This window comes from Spermophilus citellus (genome assembly GCF_964194105.1).
Source record: "Spermophilus citellus genome assembly, chromosome: 16".
NCBI lineage: Eukaryota > Metazoa > Chordata > Mammalia > Rodentia > Sciuridae > Spermophilus > Spermophilus citellus.
The window spans coordinates 78,702,387-78,721,491 of NC_138196.1; the positions used below are offsets into that span (position 1 = coordinate 78,702,387).

Sequence of the window (19,105 nt, forward strand, 5' to 3'; positions counted from 1 at the left end):
GAATTAGTTCGGCTGTGTCTTTTCTCTCATGCTGAGCCACCGAGCCGCCAACTACATGTCAGAAGCAATTTCCATCCAAATTAGCAGGTAGCAGAGCGTGGAGAAGGCCTTCAACAGTGGTGAAAGAGTGTCCCTCTGGAAATGGGGGCCAAGGGCAGACACGCTCTCACCCATTTCTAACCAAAGTTCGAAGTACTAGCAGAAACCCCAAGTGTCTGGTTGGTGAGGCCAAGAAGGAGGGTGGAGTTCCTCTGGAAAAGGGGTCCCTGAGGCAGGGGAAGGCCCAGCATGGCCAACATGTAGACCAGGAGTAGCTGGGACCTGGCTGAGTTGGGACAGCAGGGCTGGCCTGACCCAGGGGCACACGTGCTCTTACTTTGCCTTCTGTGTTAGCCAGCTTTTTGTCACTGTGACCAAAATACCTGCCAAGAGTAACTAGAGAAGGAAAGACCTAGTTTGACTGGGTTTCAGAGGATTCCGTGCGTGTGGGCCAGCTCCCTGGCCGACACAGAACAGCAGGTGGGTGGGTGTGGCGGGGAAGCTGCTCAGCTCCTGGCAGCAGAAAGCAGAGAGAAGGGGCCAAGGACAAGATCAACCCCCAGGGACCTCCTTCCTCCCACTAGGTCCCGCCTCCCCGACGTGAATTCAGCTACCAAGCTGAATGGATTAAATAGATCAACCCACACACGACCCAATCCCTTCCCCAAAGCCCCCCTCTGGACGGTGCTGCTCTGGCTGAACACTGGACCTTAGGAGGACATTCAAGATCCAAACCGTAACCAAGCAGCTTCCCCGGGAGCTCTGGGCTCTGGCAGCCCGGTCCACCCCCAGAGCACCTCTGGGCAGGGAGGCTCCCTGCCTCCTGGCTGCGAGGCACAGAGGGTGAGGCAGCCATTCCCAGAACACAGGGGATGAGAGCAGCTGAGGGCTGTGCCCACCCGGACCCAGCCTGCCTTTCCCTGCTCCCCTTCTCCTGAGACTGAGAGGCCTTGGTCTGACAGGAGACAGGGCGCGGAAGTCCCATGTGGTCCTTTGGGTGACTCCTGGCCTCCCTCCTGAGGCAAGCAGGGAGGTGGGGTCAGTGGCCTAGCAGGGTTCTGAAGTGTGACTCTTCTCCCACTGCCAGGTGGTGGCACTGACTCTGATGACAGCTGATGGGGCGATTCTGGAATGTTCCGAGTCCAGCAACACAGAGGTGTTCCAGGCCGCACGGGTGCACCTGGGCTGCCTGGGAGTCATCCTCACCATCACCCTGCAGTGCGTGCCCCAGTTCCACCTGCAGGAGACGACCTTCCCCTCAACCTTGAAGGAGGTACTGGTCCCTTGCTCACCACTGCTCAGCCTCAGGAGAGAAATGGAGGACTTCAGCAAGTCAGCCACATCCCACTGACAGTCGCCATGGTCCCCATGAATTACGAGGTCTGACCTCATCACCCCTTTCTTTAGCCCTGGGGAAACTGTGGCCTGAGTCCTGTGGGCAGTAAACCCCAGAGGAACTGCAGCGGGTGGCAGACAGGGGGGCAAGAAGGGGCCTGCCCCAGGGGACAAGGGCCAGATGAGAGCCAAAGAGGACACGTTCAGGATTCCCTGTCAGTGGAAGTCTCCACCATCATGGAACCAGGCACCCAAGAATAGCCTGTTTAGACTGTCCCCAAATACAGTCCCATTCTGAGGAACTGGAGGTTAGGACTTCAACACAAGAATTTGGGGTCGAAATGGAGCACTACTCAACCCGTAGCAGAGGTCAGGAGTCCCCTGGGCAATTGACAGTGAGAGTGTGGACCACCCCAAGAGAGCGGGTGTGGGTGAGAAGGGGAAGGTCCTTGGGCACAGGAGCACTCAGGGAATGAGAGGGTGAAGAGGGATTGTGAAGGAAACTAAGCCCAATCAGACAGGAAGGAAGACAGGAAGGAGAGGGCCGGGTTCCCAAGGCCACGGGTGCTGGCCTCCATGTTGGAGGGGCCACACAGCCAGTGCTGCAGGGGCTCAAGGATCAATGCCCAGATCTGGGTGAACCTCAGGAGGCCACTGCTGACCTCCATGAGAGCAGCTTTAATAGAGCGCAGGCAGGTTAAGGGGTGAATGAAAATCGCATGTGTGGAAGATATGGGCAGTAGTGACCTCTCCCGGTCAGAAAGGGGCTCAGCCCCACCTGGCTATTGAATTTGATTTTCTGCCTCTGGCTTGGGTCGTAACTCAATCAGTTTGAAGCTGAATATTTTGACCCAGAGATAAAGGGATTGCTTCTTTTTGCCTGAGCACCCCATGTTCCTTTTCAGATACCAGAGCTGCTGAGTCCTTTGACACCAGGCCACCCTCTATGCTCCCCTTTGGCCTTACTGAGATGGGTTGAGATTCCTGCCAATCCCTTTTCCATTAGAGCCTCATCTTGGGCTGCCTTCCCCACCCCAACATGCACACCAGCACACACGTGCACATGCACACACGTGCACATGCACACACGTCAGCTGACAGCTGTCCATGAGCCTGCAGCTCACCTCAACATGGAGGCTTGTAACTTAGGACATTCTTGAAAACTCAAAGTGAAACTTTTAAGCAATGTTTCAAAGTTCCCAATTTGAAACAAAGTTTCAATTGTTTCCAAGTTCCCAGTGGCTTTGATTTTAAAAGACTATGATGACTTCTAAGAAAAAACAACTGCAATCTCCTCTGCTAAAACAGAACCAACAAGTGCACACACATATAATTACACAAAAAAAACTCTCAAGGGGAAGGAAATGGGCTCTGGGGAGAGGCGGGGCTCCTGAGCCTGGCTGGGCTGCTTTCTCTGGGTGACCTTGATCCTGTGCCTAAACATCTGGGGCCTCAGTTTCATAGTGTTTTACACGTGAGGTAGGACTTGATGTTCCCGAGGTCTTTCAGGTCTGACATCCTGTGAGCCAGTGAAGCGCTTGGATGCAAAACTGTCCCCTGTTGTCCCCCACCGCTGGGACAGAGGGCTGTGTACTGCATTACTATGACCCTCCTTTGGAGCATCTGCTGAGAGCACTTGGGCCTTGTCCCGAGGAGCCCACCCAGCTCATCCTCCCAGGGTGTGGGGAGCGGGATTTCTCTCCTCCCACTCATGGGTCAGCCAGTGTCCTTGGTGGCTTCTCCTTCCTCACTGCCCTTGCACCTCGCAGAAACAGTCCCCAACTCCTCCTGTCCCCAACACCTACCCTGCTGACAGGTGCATGCCGAGTCCAGGGTCTGAGCCAATCCTGGACTCTCCAGGCTGGATATCCTGGTCACACCTGATTGGCTCACAAATGTTATCCCCTCCTCTTGACATTTATCCCCTTCTTCCTGCTGCTGGGTGATCCGTTCTGCAGCGCAGAGATCTCCTCTGAGGCATCCGTTGCTCCCCCAGGATCCATGAAGTACCTGGAAGTGCTCAAGTAACTCAGTGGGGGGTGGTCAGCTGATCAAGACCATTGATCATCCTTTTCCAAGATTTTCTCCATCTCCTCCCACCCTGGCTAGATGGGGCTCATCTCTGATCTAGTTCAGTGCTCCTCTATACTGGTTCTCCTAAAGACACCTCAATAAGGTTGTTGGATGCTGATCACAGTTCTATGAAAGAAAGCAGTCATTCCCAAGCCCAGAAAGTGTCAGAATCAGCTTTTTCATGATACAGGACAGTAGGGTGAGGTCAGATGTTGGTCCAATTCTGTGAACGTGCTGCTGAGAACGAGCTGTCCTTGTGCCTTTTTACAATAAATTCTCAGCATTGTCCACTCATTGTAGCCTGGTTCACATGAAATCATAGTAACTCATTCCCAAAAATCAATCCCATAGCATTATTACTCTAAATTTGAGGGACAGAACCCACTAGAAACCTTCAGGCCAACAGCTAGCAAAACAGCACATCCTCTGAGACTAAAATCCTTTGATGGTGCTCCTAGGAAATCCATGATCCCGGGGACCCTCGTTCTCCAGACAGGACAGTTTGCAAGTCCTGGTGGAAGAGTTGGGATGGTGCCACCAGTCAACAACCACTTAGTGCTAGATGAGCACCACAGAGTCACTGTGCCTAGTTTAGTGCTAAGTCGCCCTTCCATCATGGAATCATCCCAGGTGGGAAGCTGGACAGGCGTGTTTCAGGAACCAGAGCTGAGAAAAGGGGACCATTACATTCCCTGCTGGGATTTGGGACTTGAATCCAGAACTTGTTCCAAGACTAGAGCTCTTCCCCCAACCCCACAACTGGAGATCAACCCCCAAATCTATACTTTGTCACAACTTGACCCATACCTGCTTGATGGGTTTCAAGGAGATGATTCACCTGTGACATTATTTCAGTGTGTCAGTGATGAGCCACTTCAGAGCAGTTCATTAAAGAACTACTATGCATCAAGGGATAAGAAATAATGATAATGATGACGATGACAATATAAGAGTAACTGTTCTAGAAACTGTAGTGTATGCCTACCTAGTGCTTAACATGTGCCTAGTATCACATTAGGCACTTCCTAGCCATCAGCTCATTTAATCTTTGTGACAGTCCTGGTTCTACAGATGAAGAACTTGAAGCAGAGTGATAAGTAACTCTCCCAAACTAGTAATTGCTTAAAGTAGGACACACAAGAAGTCACTTGTGTCCTCTAAGCTATTAGGGAAGTCATTACGTAAGTGGACCATCTTAATACCCAGCATATTTGAAGACTCATTCTGTGCCATTTGGCAGTGTGTGGACAATCTTAAGTATTTCCTTTTGCCAGAGAGAGACTGAAGCACATCTGGCCCCTGATTTCCAGTGTTCCCTACCACTTCTGTGACCACCAGTCTCTTCCCTTTCCTCGTGCTGTTCTAGGTCCTGGACAACCTGGAGAGCCATCTGAAGAAGTCCGAGTACTTTCGCTTCCTCTGGTTCCCACACAGTGAGAACGTCAGCATCATCTACCAGGACCACACCAACAAGGTAGGTATGGCAGTGCCCCTGGCCCTGCCCAGCATCTTGGAGAGGGTTCTACCCAGCCCCAGAGTGACTGACACTTCATGCCTTCCTGACGGTCAGGGAGCTGGGAGTATGGTTGAGTGTAAGGAAGCAAGCATCAGGGCCAGAGGGTGGAGGGAAGGAGAAAGGGGGCCAAGTGGGACCCAGTGTATCCAGAGGGGGACCCTTAGGGTGTGTTCAGGGTCAGCCTAGATGTAGGGAGAATTAAGCAGAGAACAGGGTAGGACAGGTGAGAGTCCTAGACAGCTGGGCTGGACCTCAGAAACCTCTCTTATGTCTATCCTTCCCTCTACTGCCCCCACCTCCAATCGTAGAGTGGAAGAAACCACTAGTTTGATCTCACCCATGTCCTTGGCCAAAGGCTGCTTCTCAGCAGATGAAAACAAAGCCATCACCCAGATGAACATTGAGGGGGCCACAACCCCTCCTGATGGGGGCAGCACAGGTTCATAAAAGGTGATTGCTGGACCCCTGGCTTGTGGGCTTTCCAGAGGAAGGACATTTACTTTGTGCAAAGTAAATGAATAAACACTTGGAGAAAGAAGCATGAAACCAAAGGTTAGAGCATAGCACCTGTTTGTGCCTCCAGGAAGGAGAGCTTTCAGCAGCCCCACCCTCCACCTCTGCCACCTTCCTGCACAAGCCACATCCCAGACACCAAAAGTCAGGAGGCAGCTCAGCCCTGGCACTGAACTGATGACACATTCTCCTTCCCAGCCCCCCTCTTCTTCAGCCAGCTGGTTTTGGGACTATGCTGTTGGATTCTATTTACTGGAGTTCCTGCTCTGGACCAGGTAGGAATGCAAAGGAACCTTTTTCTGCAACTGCCATATGCTGCTAAAGATGTAGCTCATCAGAAGAATAATGCCCCTACCTTTATGCATGCAACTTGTGTCTGTCTCCTGGGTCTTGGCAGAAGTTTGCATCCCTGGATGTACATTTGAATCACCTGGGGAGCCCTAGGCTCACTTAAGGGCAATGGAAGTCATTAGAAGAGTTTGAGGGAGGAAGTATTTTAAAATGAGCCATCCAGCTGCCAGGAGGGATGGCTGGGAAAGAGAAAGAGGGAATATGAGAAGAAGCTGCAAGCCCATGTAAATGATGCCTATGATGAGGTGGTGTCTATGGAGATGGAGAGAAATGAATGAATAAATGGATGAATGGATGAATGATGGATGGATAGATGGATGGATGGATGGATGGATGATGGATGATGGATGGATGGATGGATGATGGAAGGACGGATGGTGAATGGATGATGGCTGGATGATGAAAGGATGGATGGTAGATGGATGATGGATGATGAATGATGGATGGATGATGGATGGATGGATGATGGAAGGATGAATGATGGATGGATGATAGGTGGATGATGGATGGATGATGGAAGGATGAATGATGGATGGATGATTGATGGATGATGAAAGGATGGATGATAGATGGATGATGGATGATGAATGATGGATGGATTATGGATGGATGGATGATGGATGGATGGATGGATGATGGAAGGATCAATGATGGATAGATGGATGATGGAAGGATGAATGATGGATGAATGGATGGATGGATGATGGATAGATCCAAAGTATATTAAAACAAAAACAAAAAACACATGGTGTATTTAAAAAGTTGAAATGTCTAAACCTAAGAACAAATAAATAACAGATGTGCCCAGGCATTGATGAAATCATCTCCAGGCTCCTTAATCAGGGTCTACCTGGGACTGACCCTCTGTCGGTCACTTTAACAAAGCAAGTATCCCAGTGGGACCAGGACGGCAGATTTATTTCCTAACGGTGCATGGCTAAGAGTAGGAGACATAACATTGACACATAATGGGCACCATGTGGAGATACTTCATCCTGGGTCAACCTTCCAGTGACAGGAGATAAGAAAATGGAGAATTTCATTTTGTCCCTTCTCTGATGTTGACATCTCCTCTCCTCCTGGAGGCCATTCCACTTGTTCCCAGGCCAACTGAAGAGTTTCCTCTCATCCTCCCAGAGTCTTGTGTGCATTCCCCAGGGGTGGTGTCACCCTGTGATAGGTTCCTGAGTACAGTCCATCTTTGCAATGAAGTTTCTGGCATCTGATGCATAAGACTCATTCCCTGGGTTTGACCATGAGAAAATACAGTGGGAATTAGTTCTAGAGTCCAACTTCCTGTCTTCGGATTACTGCTATTCTACCTAGCAGGACTGGGGCAAGTTGCAAAATGTTTCCATGCCTCAGTTTCCTCACCCATAAAACAGAAGGGTAATAGTATTCATGACAGAGTTGCAAGGCCCCAGTGAGATCAGGTAAAACTCTTAAGCAACCCTTGGCCCATGGAGAATGTACCAAGTGTTGGCTGTTATCCTTTGCTCTGAGAGGTGCCATTTACTTTTCCCCTACTTCTGGCTCCTACCTGCCCAACTCTCCCCTCCAGAGGACACTGCTTAGGGGCCTGTAGAACCAGATGATTAGCACATCTAGGATGAGCACAGTTGTCATCTACTGGTCCTCAGGTCATCCTAGCCCCTCTGCTGGATCTCCCTCAAATGCATCCACTCCGCTTTGGTGCTGCACCCGGGCACTGTCCTTATAGCCCCACAACGGCTCCTTCCTTCCTCCCACCTCACCCTGCACCCTCCACCCAGTAGCCAGGCTGATCATTCCAAAAGACAAATTAGATGATATCACCTCCTGCCTCAAGGCAAATGGGAGCCTCATTAAACTAAAATTCTCAAGCCATGCAGTGTAGCCTTCTAACCGGGCAGTTTAACGGTTCTTTGTGTGTTCACAGTGTTGTACAACCATGCCCTCAGTCTAATTGAACATTACTATCACTCCCCATCAGCATTCCCCAACATCTCAACCCCAACCCTGGAAAACACTAATCTGTTCCCTGTCCCTATCAATTTGCCTATTCTGCACATTTCATGTAATGAAATTAGATGGTATGTGACCTTTGTGACTGGCTTATTTTGCTTTGTGCATTGTTTCCAAGGTTCTTTGTGTGGTAGTATATGTCACTATTTCTTTCCTTCTATGGACAAATAATATTCCACTGTAGGGCTAGACCACATCTTGTTTACTGATTCTTCAGTGGATGGGCATTTGGATTGTTTCCACTTTTGGGTGCCCCTGGATAATGCTGCTGTGATTTTCATGTAAAAGTTTGTGTGTGGACTCATTTTCAGTTCTTTGGGCACATGCCCAGTAGAGGAATTGCTGCCTCAGATGGCAATTCCATGCTTAGCTTTTTAAGAAATTGCCAGGTTTCCAAAGGAACTGTACCAATTTATAAGCTCACTGGCAATTTACTAAGATTCCAATTTCCCCATATCCTAACAAAGTCATCCTGTTTAAGGTGGTATCTCATCGTGGTTTTCATTACAATCTCTCTGATGATAACGGCATTCAGCATCTTTTCATGTGTTTACTGGCCATTTGTGTACCACATTTGGAGGGAGAAATGTCTAATTCAGATTTTTTTTGCCCATTTTAAAAAATGGATTATTTGACTTGTTACTGATGAGTTTAAGAGTTTTTTTTTAAAATATATTCTGGATCCAGTCCCTTATCAGATATATGATTTGCAAATATTTTCTCTCATTCTATGATTAGTCTTTCTACTTTTTTAATAGTGTTCTGTGGAGCACAAATAATTTTAATTCTCGTTAAGTCCAATTTATTATTTTGTTGTTGTTGTTTTGTGTTATTGTCTCTTAAAAAAAGTCGTAACCCAAGATCATAAGGATTTTCTTCCAAGAGTTTCATAGTTTAGACTTTCAGCTCTTCTGTTGCTCTGATCATTCTCTATGGTTTGAGGTAGGGATTCAACTTCACTCTTTCCTTGTGGACACCTAGTTGTCCCAGCACCATTTGTTAAAAGTTTCTTCTTTTCCCATCAAATTATCTTTGTACTTTTGTTAAAAACAATTGACCAAATATGTCAAGGTGATTTTCTAGACTCTCTATTCTACTCTCTTGATCTATAGGTCAGTCCTTAGCCCATACCATCTCAATTCCTGCAGCTTTATAGTAAGTTTTTATTTGATTCAGGAAGTGGGAAGAGATCTGAGTCCATACCCTTCACCAGTTTCCCCTCTTGCCTTGTTATCCTTGGGATGAAGTCACACTTTGCTCCTGGGGTTGTTTCTTCCCCTCCTCCTCCTCCTCCTCCTTTCTTCTCCTTCTTCCTTCTTTCTTCTTCTTTTTGGTACCAGGAATTGAACCCAGGGACACTTAACCACTGAGCCACATCCCCAGCCTTTTTATTTAAAATATTTTATTTAGAGACAGGGTCTCACTGAGTTACCTAGCACCTCACTAAATTGCCAAGGCTGGCTTTGAACTTGCAATCCTCCTGGCTCAGCCTTCTGAGCCGCTGGGATTACAAGCATGCACCACAGTGCTGGGCCTGGGGTTTCTTCTTCCTCTGAGGTCTTTCTCTTGTCCACCTGGTGGGTTCCCAGTTACCCCGCCACACCCAGCTCAAACCTCCCACCTTCACTAAGCACTCCAGTGAGTTAGTCCCCCTCCATGCTTCTCACCTTTTTAGTGATCACAAAGTTGCCTACTTGAAAGTTCTTGGTCTTTCTGTCCAGCTCCTCATGACCATGCAGATGGCCTCCTTCAAGCTACTGCAGTGAATCATTAGTGGCTCCAGAAGGTGATTAGACCAGCTCAGCTCAGCAGGACCCTGAGCTGGCCTGTGCCCATAGGGTCATGGTTGGTGGCTCCCCCAGGCCCAGCACTGGCTGCCCCCACAAAGAGCCTCTGGACCTTGCCCCTTGGCCCCATGCCAGGACCTGTCCCCCTCTGGCACCCCTGCCCCAGCTGTCAGCTGCCAACCTGATGTCTGCTTCCTCCGTCTTCCTTCCTGTCTTAGCCTCTCTGCTCACAGCCCTGAACATACACAAGACTATTCAGCTTCAAGGACACAACCTAGCACTGTTCACCTCCCAGGATGGGACCGTCCCCACCTTCCCACGTCCCTGAGCCCTAAGAGCACATCATGATGTAGGAGAGCCAGGGCTTCAGGGTGTCAGGTTGACCAGGCTGGAATGCATGTCCTGGAGGTCCCACCACCAAAGGCAAACATAAATATTAGCCAGGACACAGCCCACCCGAGAGCTTCCCCTCCCTCCCCTCCACCTGGTCAGATGCACAGGCCCTGGGCGAGATGCTGCTCCAGCCTGGGGAATTTCCTTTGTGTTCTTCCCTTTCCAGTCTAGCTATGGTGAACATTCAACTCGTTTATAAAGAGAAAAAAGGACCTTGTGGGGGGGGGGCCTGCATGTGTGTGTATACACAGATTTTGGCGAGTGAGTTTCCTGGAGTGGAAGGCCAGGTGGCAGCTCCTTCCTGGCCCAGGAAGCGCAGAGCCCTCCCTTGGTAATTACCTGGGCAGCTCTAGCTCCATTTCCAGGCACAAGAACTTGGGACTGGAGACCCCATCCAAGGAACTGGTCCCCACTGGCCACTTAACTCTACAGCAATCCAGGCTTCCCAAGGTGTGGAAGGAGGGTGAATACCACAGTCCAGCAGTGACCTGCTGAAATTAAAACCCCTTCTGCCCTTTGCCCCAACCAGCTGGTGAGGCTTTGGGACAAAGACATTTATTTCAGTGTGGTCCGAGGTGGCAAGAGGCTGAGAACAATCTGAATAGCTATTAATAGGCAAACCGTGGATAAAGGGTACAGTGTTGCCACTGGAGTCCTAGACCAAGGCCTATCTCTGGGATCCAACAAGTCAGGTCCTACCATCGCCCAAAAGCCAAACTGAGAGGGCACTGGTGGAAAGCATGCAAGGAACTTTCATCACCATAGTTACCCAGGAAGACAAGGGACCCGTGTCCTCAGCCCTGTCTTCCAGGGGCTGACAGTGACTGTTTTAGAAAAGGGAATGGAAACAAAGCCGGAGGGATTGGAGGGAAGGCACAGCTGCTAGATCAGGAGATCTAGGCCAGGTGGGGCGGGGCAGGGCACCACCCCAGGACAGGTCCCTCCCAGTCACCATAAGAAAGCTCCTCGTAGCCAGGCATGGTGGGGCACACCTGTAATCACAGCTGCTCGGGAGGCTGCGGTGGATCACAAGTTCAAAGCCAGTCTCAGCAACCCTGTCTCAAAATTTAAAAAAGGGCTAGGGATTCGATTCAATCCTTGGTACCAAAGCGAGCTTCTCTTGCCTGAGACATAGTTTTGATTCTTGTCTCAAGAGCTTAAACCATCAGGCCTCTTGCTCCTGGAGTCCAAGGTGTCTGAGGAGCTTGTACCAAAAGGAAAGTCAGAAAGGTGAGTCAGAGTGAAAACAGGGCTGGGTCAGTGATGAGACCCTCCCTCATGAAGTCACAGTCCCCTCACCTGGTCGGCCATGCAACCACCGAAGAATGATTTAGAGCCACAAGCTGCAGGAGGGATTTCCAAGCTGTAAATAAGCCACAAAGGCACCCGAGTGTTGAATGAGTACCTTGCATACAGCTAGCACACAACACATGCAAGTATTACAATTATGATGCCCCCTCAGCAGAACCCAATGTGCCCTCCCGTCCCCTCCAGCACCTTCCTGCCTTGCCTCGTGGGCTGGATCAATCGCTTCTTCTTCTGGCTGCTGTTCACCCGCAAGAAGGAGAACAGCAACCTCAGCCACAAGATCTTCACCTACGAGTGCCGCTTCAAGCAGCACGTCCAGGACTGGGCCATTCCCAGGTAGGCCTGTCCCGGGGCAGCTGTACCCAGTGGGCCACCCCGGGGCAGAGCCCTGTCACCACCATGCAGAGCCTGGGGGTTCGCCCACCGCCCCTTCCTCTCTGAGGTCTGGCTTCTGTCCCCCTGGACTGAGCACAGAGAGAAGACCAAGGAGGCCCTCCTGGAGCTGAAGGCCATGCTGGAAGCCCACCCCAAGGTGGTGGCCCACTACCCCGTGGAGGTGCGCTTCACACGGGGGGATGACATCCTGCTGAGCCCCTGCTTCCAGAGGGACAGCTGCTACATGAACATCATCATGTACAGGTGATGGGCTCACGGAGAGGCTGGGCCAGGTGGGAGGAGGTCCCCCTGGATTTGAAAGTGCCCTTCCTCTGTGTTTCAGTGCTGGCTCGGACGCCACCTTCTCTAGGGGGACTCTGCTTATTCTGACAGCTGGAGACGGTCTCTCTCTCTCTGAATTCCTTATGACACTTCCTCTCTGTAGGCTCTGATGACATAGATGTGGCTCGTCTATATTATGTTAATGTAATATTCATATTGCTCATGAATTAATATCAATTAGGAATAACTCTGATGCAGATATTATGGAATGACAGCTATAGTCCACCTCATGAGCCCACTCTGGTCAGGGATCCTGACAGCCTGGAATGCCGGGTTAAGAAAGATTCCGAGGCTGGGTATCAGTTTGTCAGGAGAGAGGATCCTGCTTGACACCAGATGCCTGTGTGCATGCACGTGCCCTCTTGATGGCTCTGCAAGGCACATTCCCAGGGCTGCCTTGTCTTCATCCTTCTGGGCGGGGTATCAGGCTCCACGAAGAGGCGCCCGTCCCAGGGGAGTAGAAGTTCATACATTTTAAAACCTCTGCCTCCCCATTCCACCTCCCTCCATCACTGCCCTTATGACTGCATGAGAACACTACCCCTCACCCTCCCTGAGTGTATTTCTTCAGTGTAAGACCCAGCCTCGGGGCGGGGGGGGGGGGGGGGTCCAGGGGATGATTCAAGAGAGCGCTGCTGCTGAGGGCATCCCAAAGAGCCAGGTCAGAGAGTTTCTGGAAGACTGATTGAAGGGGCGGGGCGGTGGCTCACATCAGAGAGGAGCAAACTCCTGGTGAGCCCCGCACCCCATCCATTTATCTATCTTTTCCCTTCCTGTGAATTCCAATTCAGAGGTGAGGAGGTCAGCGGGGGAAGGCATCTCAACATGTCCATCTGCATCTTTAAAAATGAAGTCAGGCTTTTCTGTCAGTCAGTCGGTCTGACTTGGCCGTTGACCAGGCGGTGAGAACTGGGTTGTCCAATAGGTCATAAGACCACGGTCTCCAGACCTGAACCAGGGTATCCTGAGCTTCCAAGGTTCTGTTAAAAGATAGCTAAAGCACCGAGCATGTGTATGGAGACACACACGTACAGTCATGCGTCACTCAACAATGGGGACATGTTCTAAGAACTGTCAGTGGGTGCTTTTGTCATTTTGAGCATCACTGGGTGCACTGAGATAATCCTAGGTGGTACCGCCTACTGCTCCCCTAGGCTGTAGTTCAGCCGCTGTCCATGTCCTGGGGGCAGAGTCAGCCTTAATCCCCACCCCACGTGCCAAGACTGGGCAGGTACCTGATGACTGGGTTGGATGCAGGGCAAGGGCAAGGCTAATCTCCTTTTGTCGCCCCCCCGCCCCAGGCCCTATGGCAAGGATGTGCCGCGACTGGACTACTGGCTAGCCTACGAGACCATCATGAAGAAGTTCGGGGGCAGGCCCCACTGGGCCAAGGTAGGACTCCTGGGCAGAGCAGCAGGACAGAGCTGTGCGTCGTGGCTTCCACCAGGGGGCGCTTCTCCCCCTGTTCCCCCAAGCCCTCCAGGACCACCATCAGAAACACTTCGGCTGATCCTCCCTCCTCCACACTCAACTCCCCTCCCTGCGCTCTGGTTCCAACACACCGGGACTGCTGTGCTCTCCGGTCTTCAGAGAAATGCCTTTCACTTTGATTCTCATTGGAAGCTTATGAGCAGGATTAGGCACAGGCATCAGTTAAACCATGTAACAGACAGGAAAGTGAGGTCGCTCCATGGCACTGAAACCACAGCCCCTCCACTGTGGCACGCTGCCTTTGGCAATGGAATAGCAATCCAGGGCTGCCTTCTCGCCCCTTCCTGCTGTGCCTTCCAGGACCCTCTCCCTTCTGTTTGGTCTCTACGTGGTGCACCTGCGTGTGCGCCTGGGGGAGGGGTGTTTCGCACACAGGCTTGGGGACTCTGGGGTGGCTGCTTTGCGGCCCTGCGGAGCTGCAGGCACCAGGGACAAGACCCCTGCTTCTGGTTGTTTCCACAGGCCCACAACTGCACCAGGAAGGACTTTGAGAAAATGTATCCTGCCTTTCCAAAGTTCTGCGCCATCCGGGAAAAGCTGGACCCCACGGGGATGTTCCTGAATTCCTATCTGGAGAAGGTGTTCTACTGAAGCCGGAGAACCCCTCGCCTGTCCCAGCCCGCCTTGATAAGGGTGGAGGCCCAGCGTCCCCCGACAGAGGGACACACCTCCCCTCCAGACCCCACAGCCAGAGCTGAGCTCCTGAAGTCTCCCCTCCTTCCCTCCCTTATCCTCACAGTGCGCCCAGCAGGAGGTGGCCCAGCACCCCAATCCCTGTTTACATCTCTGTGACCTCCGTTTCCTGCCCCTGTAATCAACACACCTGGGGAAAAGGGGCAGCCCAACATAGTGTGTCTGTCCAGAGGTCAGAGATTCGCTCATTGGCAAGGTCCACCTGCTGGCTAGGTGGGAGTGAAGTCCCCAGGTCTGCAGCTGCAGGGGTCCCTTCCCAGCCCCCTTAGCAGGTGTGTGGGCACAGAGGTGGTGTGGACCTCTGCTTTCTCTCCCACATAAGGCTCTTTCAAATGCTCAGCTGATTACCTGCCTACAACTGCTCTCTGCCAGAAGTCTCAGACAGCCTGGGTCTGACCTTCAGTCTGTCTCTTTCAGGGGTGGGACCCTCCTCATTCTCTTCTTAATAAAAACTAGCAATTGATTCATTGTGTTCCCTCCTCTTAGTCCCCAGGGTAACTCTGGGAGCAAGGCTTGCTCCACCGGCCCCCCTTCTGGGGCCTGCCTGGGAAAGGTTTCATATTCCCTCTGGAGTGAATTTGCCTTTCCCTACCTCTGGGCAGCTCCTGGAGCATGCCTGGATGTTCTTGGGGACCTACTATGCACCAAGTGCTTTGGAGGAATTAAAAGAAACTTAAGATAGCTTTCTGCCCTCAAGAAACATACACTAACCATCTATCTCAAGGGGTTAACATCTAGAATACACAGAGAACTCCTTTGCTTTGCCAACAGAAAGGCAATCCCATCAACAAATAGGCAAAGGACTTCAACCTCAGACATTTCTCTAAAGAAGATACACCAATGGCCAATGAGCATGTGAAAGATGCTTAGCATCACTTACTTAGGGCAGTGCAAAGAAAGCCACAATGAGATACCACTTCACCCCCAAGAGGATCAATATTAACAACTATAAGATTTTAAAGAGCAGAAAATAACAAGTGTTGGTGAGAACCTGGAAAGGTTGGGATCCTGTGCTCTGCTCGTGGGATGCAGAACAGCACAGCTGCTGTGGGAAGAGGTGTATTCCTGAGGAACGGAAGCAGGATGTTACAGGGACACGTGTGCACCCCTGTTCACAGAGCCAAAACGTGGAAGCAGCCTGAGTGTGGCTGGGTACATGAACGGATACGCAAAATGGGGTCTGTACCCACAAGGGAATGTCATTCAGCCTCAGCAAGGAAATTCTGGTACCTTCCATGACATGGATGAACCTCGAAGGCATGGCACTGAAATAAGCCAGTCACAAAAGGCAGCACAGCACGGGTGTGATTCCATTTAAATGAGGTGTCTAGTGAAGGCAAATTCATAGACAAAATAGAACAGTGGTTCCCATGGACCACGGGGACGTGGAGTTGAACGTGCACAGAGTTTGAATAGTTCGGGAAGTTGAAAACAGTGCTGGGGACGGATGGTGGTGACATCTGCATGACCATGCGAAAGTTTTTCTTTAAAAAAAAAGTGCTTAAAACGGTAGATTTTATCTTCTGTGTTTTTTACTCCAAAGATTGATATTTGAGTTGGGAAACACAATGTGCCAAGGATGTTCAACAACGGGAAGGCGGACTATGATGCCGTGTCAGGGAAGTGGCCCAGAAACCTTCCTGTGCTGCACAACAGCAGGGCTCAGCCACAGGACCCAAGTCCATGGCCTGGACACAAGCTCTGTCTGTGGCAAAACCAGCTGGGGGACTTGGGGGTTCACTGCACAAGGAAGACGCAGAGCTCCTTGTTCAACACTTGTCAAAATCTCAAGAGGATGACAGCAGAACATTAGGCAAAGCATGAGGCCCTTCTGAGCCAACTCGGGGCCTCACCTGGCAAGGGCCAGCCCTGCCTAGAAGTGCATGTGGCAAGGTGTCATGGTTATTTTTGTGCATTGACTTATAAGACTTTAGTATCAAATTATTTAACCAACTACTCATCTACCTATTGCTGTGAAGGTATTTTGCAGTGGTGGCTGATCTTTATGATCAGTTGACCTTCAGTAAAAGCCCTGACCCTTCATGCTATGGGTGGGCCTCACACAATCAGTTGAAAGGCCTTCAAGACAAAAATTGAGATTTTTGAGAGAAAAAGGAATTTGGCCTCAAGACTATGCACAAACACCAGCCTCCAGAGCTTCTCTGCTGACTTGGATCCTGTGAAAGAACATGAGCCCCTGCTTGGAAATGAATCTCTTGACACAAATATATACACTGGTTATTTTTATCTGGAGAACACTCCCTGATTCATAGGCTAAAAATTAGATTGATGAAACTTATAGAACAAAAAGAAAAGCAGGTTGAAAACTGCTTTGGAAATCATTAAGTCCAAGTCACCCCACTCACTCTACAGATGAGGAAACTGAGGTTCCAAGAGGTGGAAAAACTTGCCCAACATCACACAAGAAGCTGAGAAAGACAGTGTCTCCAGACTTTTCAGCCCCATGCCCCTGTATTTTAGAGAGCTTACACTTTAAACTCTATGAATTTCACCTTCTATCCCATAATATTGTTGTGTTTTAAAATTCTGAGTAATGGTCCATTTTCCAAATCTTGAAATGACGTTTCTGGAAGGAGTGCCATGCCTGTCCTGTGGACTTCTGGCCACCCACGCCCGTCCCAGTGGAAGAAGTGTAGCTGGCACAAAGGCTGGAGAGGCTAAAACCTTGAGGTTCAGTGAAATCTTACACAATTCAATGTTCTGGAAAAAAGTCCTTCCAATTACCAGGGAAACTGGCTGCCCTTTTAAGTTCAGCCTTTCAATAAATGTGATCTATTCTTTTGTTGATTTGGGATCTCTGGATGTCTGAAGGCCATCTTTCCATAAAATTCTCCTTCCAGAGTTCTTTAGACATTAAGCTGTGTGTGCTGAGCCCATGAGCTGGGTTCCGGAGGGCGCTGCTGATCTATCTGGATTCTCTTTCGCTCCTTTTCCTTGCTGGCTCCTGCAGCTCCCCTTCTTCTCTCCTTGCCCGGCTCCCTCCCTAACTGGCTGACAGCTCTGCCCCCTGCTGGCGAACACTCTCCTCATCTCTAAGACTGGACTGCTAACACAAGAAGCTGGAAATGCCAGCAGCATCCAAGAATTGGAAATGGAGCGATGGAGCAGAGGATGAGGAACTGCGCACCCAGCCAGCGTGTGGTGCACCCAGCCAGCAGGAGCTGCTCTCAAGGTTGAATTTGGGGTGGGAGGTCGCACCCCAAAGGGCAAAAGGAAACAGCAAATCCTGCCATTTGTGGCAGCTTCTCCTCTCCAGGTGGCCCTCTCATCCCTACACTCTCCTAACTGAGGAAAAGAGGGGTCCAGGGGATGCAGCCACCTGACCACCGCTCAGAGGTCTCCCATCTGCAAAGACATAGGATATTTAAAGACCCAGGACAGATGCCCTTCACTTCACCAGGTGACTCTGGAGAGGGAGAGCACAAAGTTAGCAGAGTTGACCAGGCCACCTGCATGGGAGGGCCTGGAGGACAGAGAAGCTAGGAAAATTCTGAGCCTTCTATAAGGTCTTATGACCTTGTGGTCAGCCAAAGCCCACCATCAGTGGGGGCCACAGCTCAGTGGAAGGAAAGAAGGAATCCCTCTCTGATCATTTAGTGGCAGACCCTGGAAGGGATTCAAAGTTGCCCCTGGTGGTGGCTATCTGTGCCCAGGAGAAAATCAAGCTGCCAGACTCTGACCTGAACTGGCTGGGCCTGCCAGACCCAGACCCAGGAAAGACACAGAGAGGGAGGAAACCTTGGGGGTGGCACTGGGGGCTTGCTGAAAAGGGAGAGTTCCCTAAGCCACCACTGGTTTTAAATTTAGAAGGGATGTCCCAGAGCCACCTGGAAGGAAGGTGTGACTCTGAGGCCTCCAGCTACTAGAATAGAAACACAGGAAGGTGCTATCCCAATACTAGGAAGAAGAAACCAGAAAAACCACTCTGAGCACCTCACCCCCAGGCCAGAGTGTCGTTAAGGGGGACCATGAACTAGAGGAGGAGATGCAGCAAGTCCCTGAGCCTTGCTCCTTCAGCTGTGACTGGGGTTTTTTCCCTGGAATATTTCAGAGGTCAAGAGAGGACCAGGCATTTCAAAAACATTCCAAAGTAGAGTCCCTAAATTTGGGGTGGTTTTGAATTTTGGCAGAGCTTCCCACTGACCCACCCAGCGCAAGCCTGCGCAGCGCCAAAGGCGATTGCAGACACAGCTTACCAGCCGATTCCCTGTGTCCCCAACGGGCAAGTGGCTGGTGGTGGGACCCAGGTTAGAACCTAAGATGAGCCTTGGCTTTGGTGTGGCTGCATGACTGTGACTTGGCACCCATGAAGTCAATGGTGAAGATGTACGTGTCCTCGGGAGCGTCAGGCTGGAGTGAGAGGTCCCCTGTCCCCATCCCCATGATGTGCCTGAGGGCTGGGTGCTAGCCCATGTGGGATTGGGCACTGGAGGCCAAGGTGAGGTTGTGGGAGTTGTCTGGTGTCAGTTGAAGGTCACAGTCTTTGTTCCGCTGGGCGATGGAGGCAGAGTGAGAGCAGGCAGCTCAGGGTGCTGTTCCTCTGCACGCCCTTTCCTGACTGAGCCCCCACCCGACCTCGAGACGGACCAGAACTGGCCTCAGACTGGGGACAGGGGCAGGACAGCTGTACAGCTCTGACACTGACCACTTGACACGGCAATGTATAATCCAGGAGGACTGTGACCGAGGGTTAGGATCAGTGATCACCAGATCAGTGTGTGGGAACAGCGGCAGAGAGCTCACTATAGTGATCGCCCATTCCATTAACAATCTCTAAAGACCTGAGCATTTTTGCATCTTGTCTAGAGCTATTTCATACGTCCTGGGTTTGCCAGGCTCCTCCTTCCAGCTAAAATACACCTGG

The 19,105-nt window shown here is 50.7% G+C and overlaps 1 protein-coding gene across 1 annotated transcript in view; it reads left to right on the forward strand.

The window, feature by feature from the left end:
* LOC308635333 (L-gulonolactone oxidase) overlaps nucleotides 1-14,171 on the forward strand; it is a gene marked incomplete at its 5' end in the record, with an annotated part of 29,383 nt that extends 15,212 nt beyond the window's left edge. Inside the window, 7 exons of the mRNA XM_081269676.1 lie at nucleotides 1,127-1,312; nucleotides 4,814-4,921; nucleotides 5,675-5,751; nucleotides 11,506-11,655; nucleotides 11,794-11,958; nucleotides 13,338-13,428; nucleotides 13,990-14,171. Coding sequence (XP_081125802.1) covers nucleotides 1,127-1,312; nucleotides 4,814-4,921; nucleotides 5,675-5,751; nucleotides 11,506-11,655; nucleotides 11,794-11,958; nucleotides 13,338-13,428; nucleotides 13,990-14,118 — 906 coding nt within the window. The 3' untranslated portion in view covers nucleotides 14,119-14,171. The remainder of the gene's footprint in view (nucleotides 1-1,126; nucleotides 1,313-4,813; nucleotides 4,922-5,674; nucleotides 5,752-11,505; nucleotides 11,656-11,793; nucleotides 11,959-13,337; nucleotides 13,429-13,989) is intronic.
* Nucleotides 14,172-19,105: the final 4,934 nt, after the last annotated feature.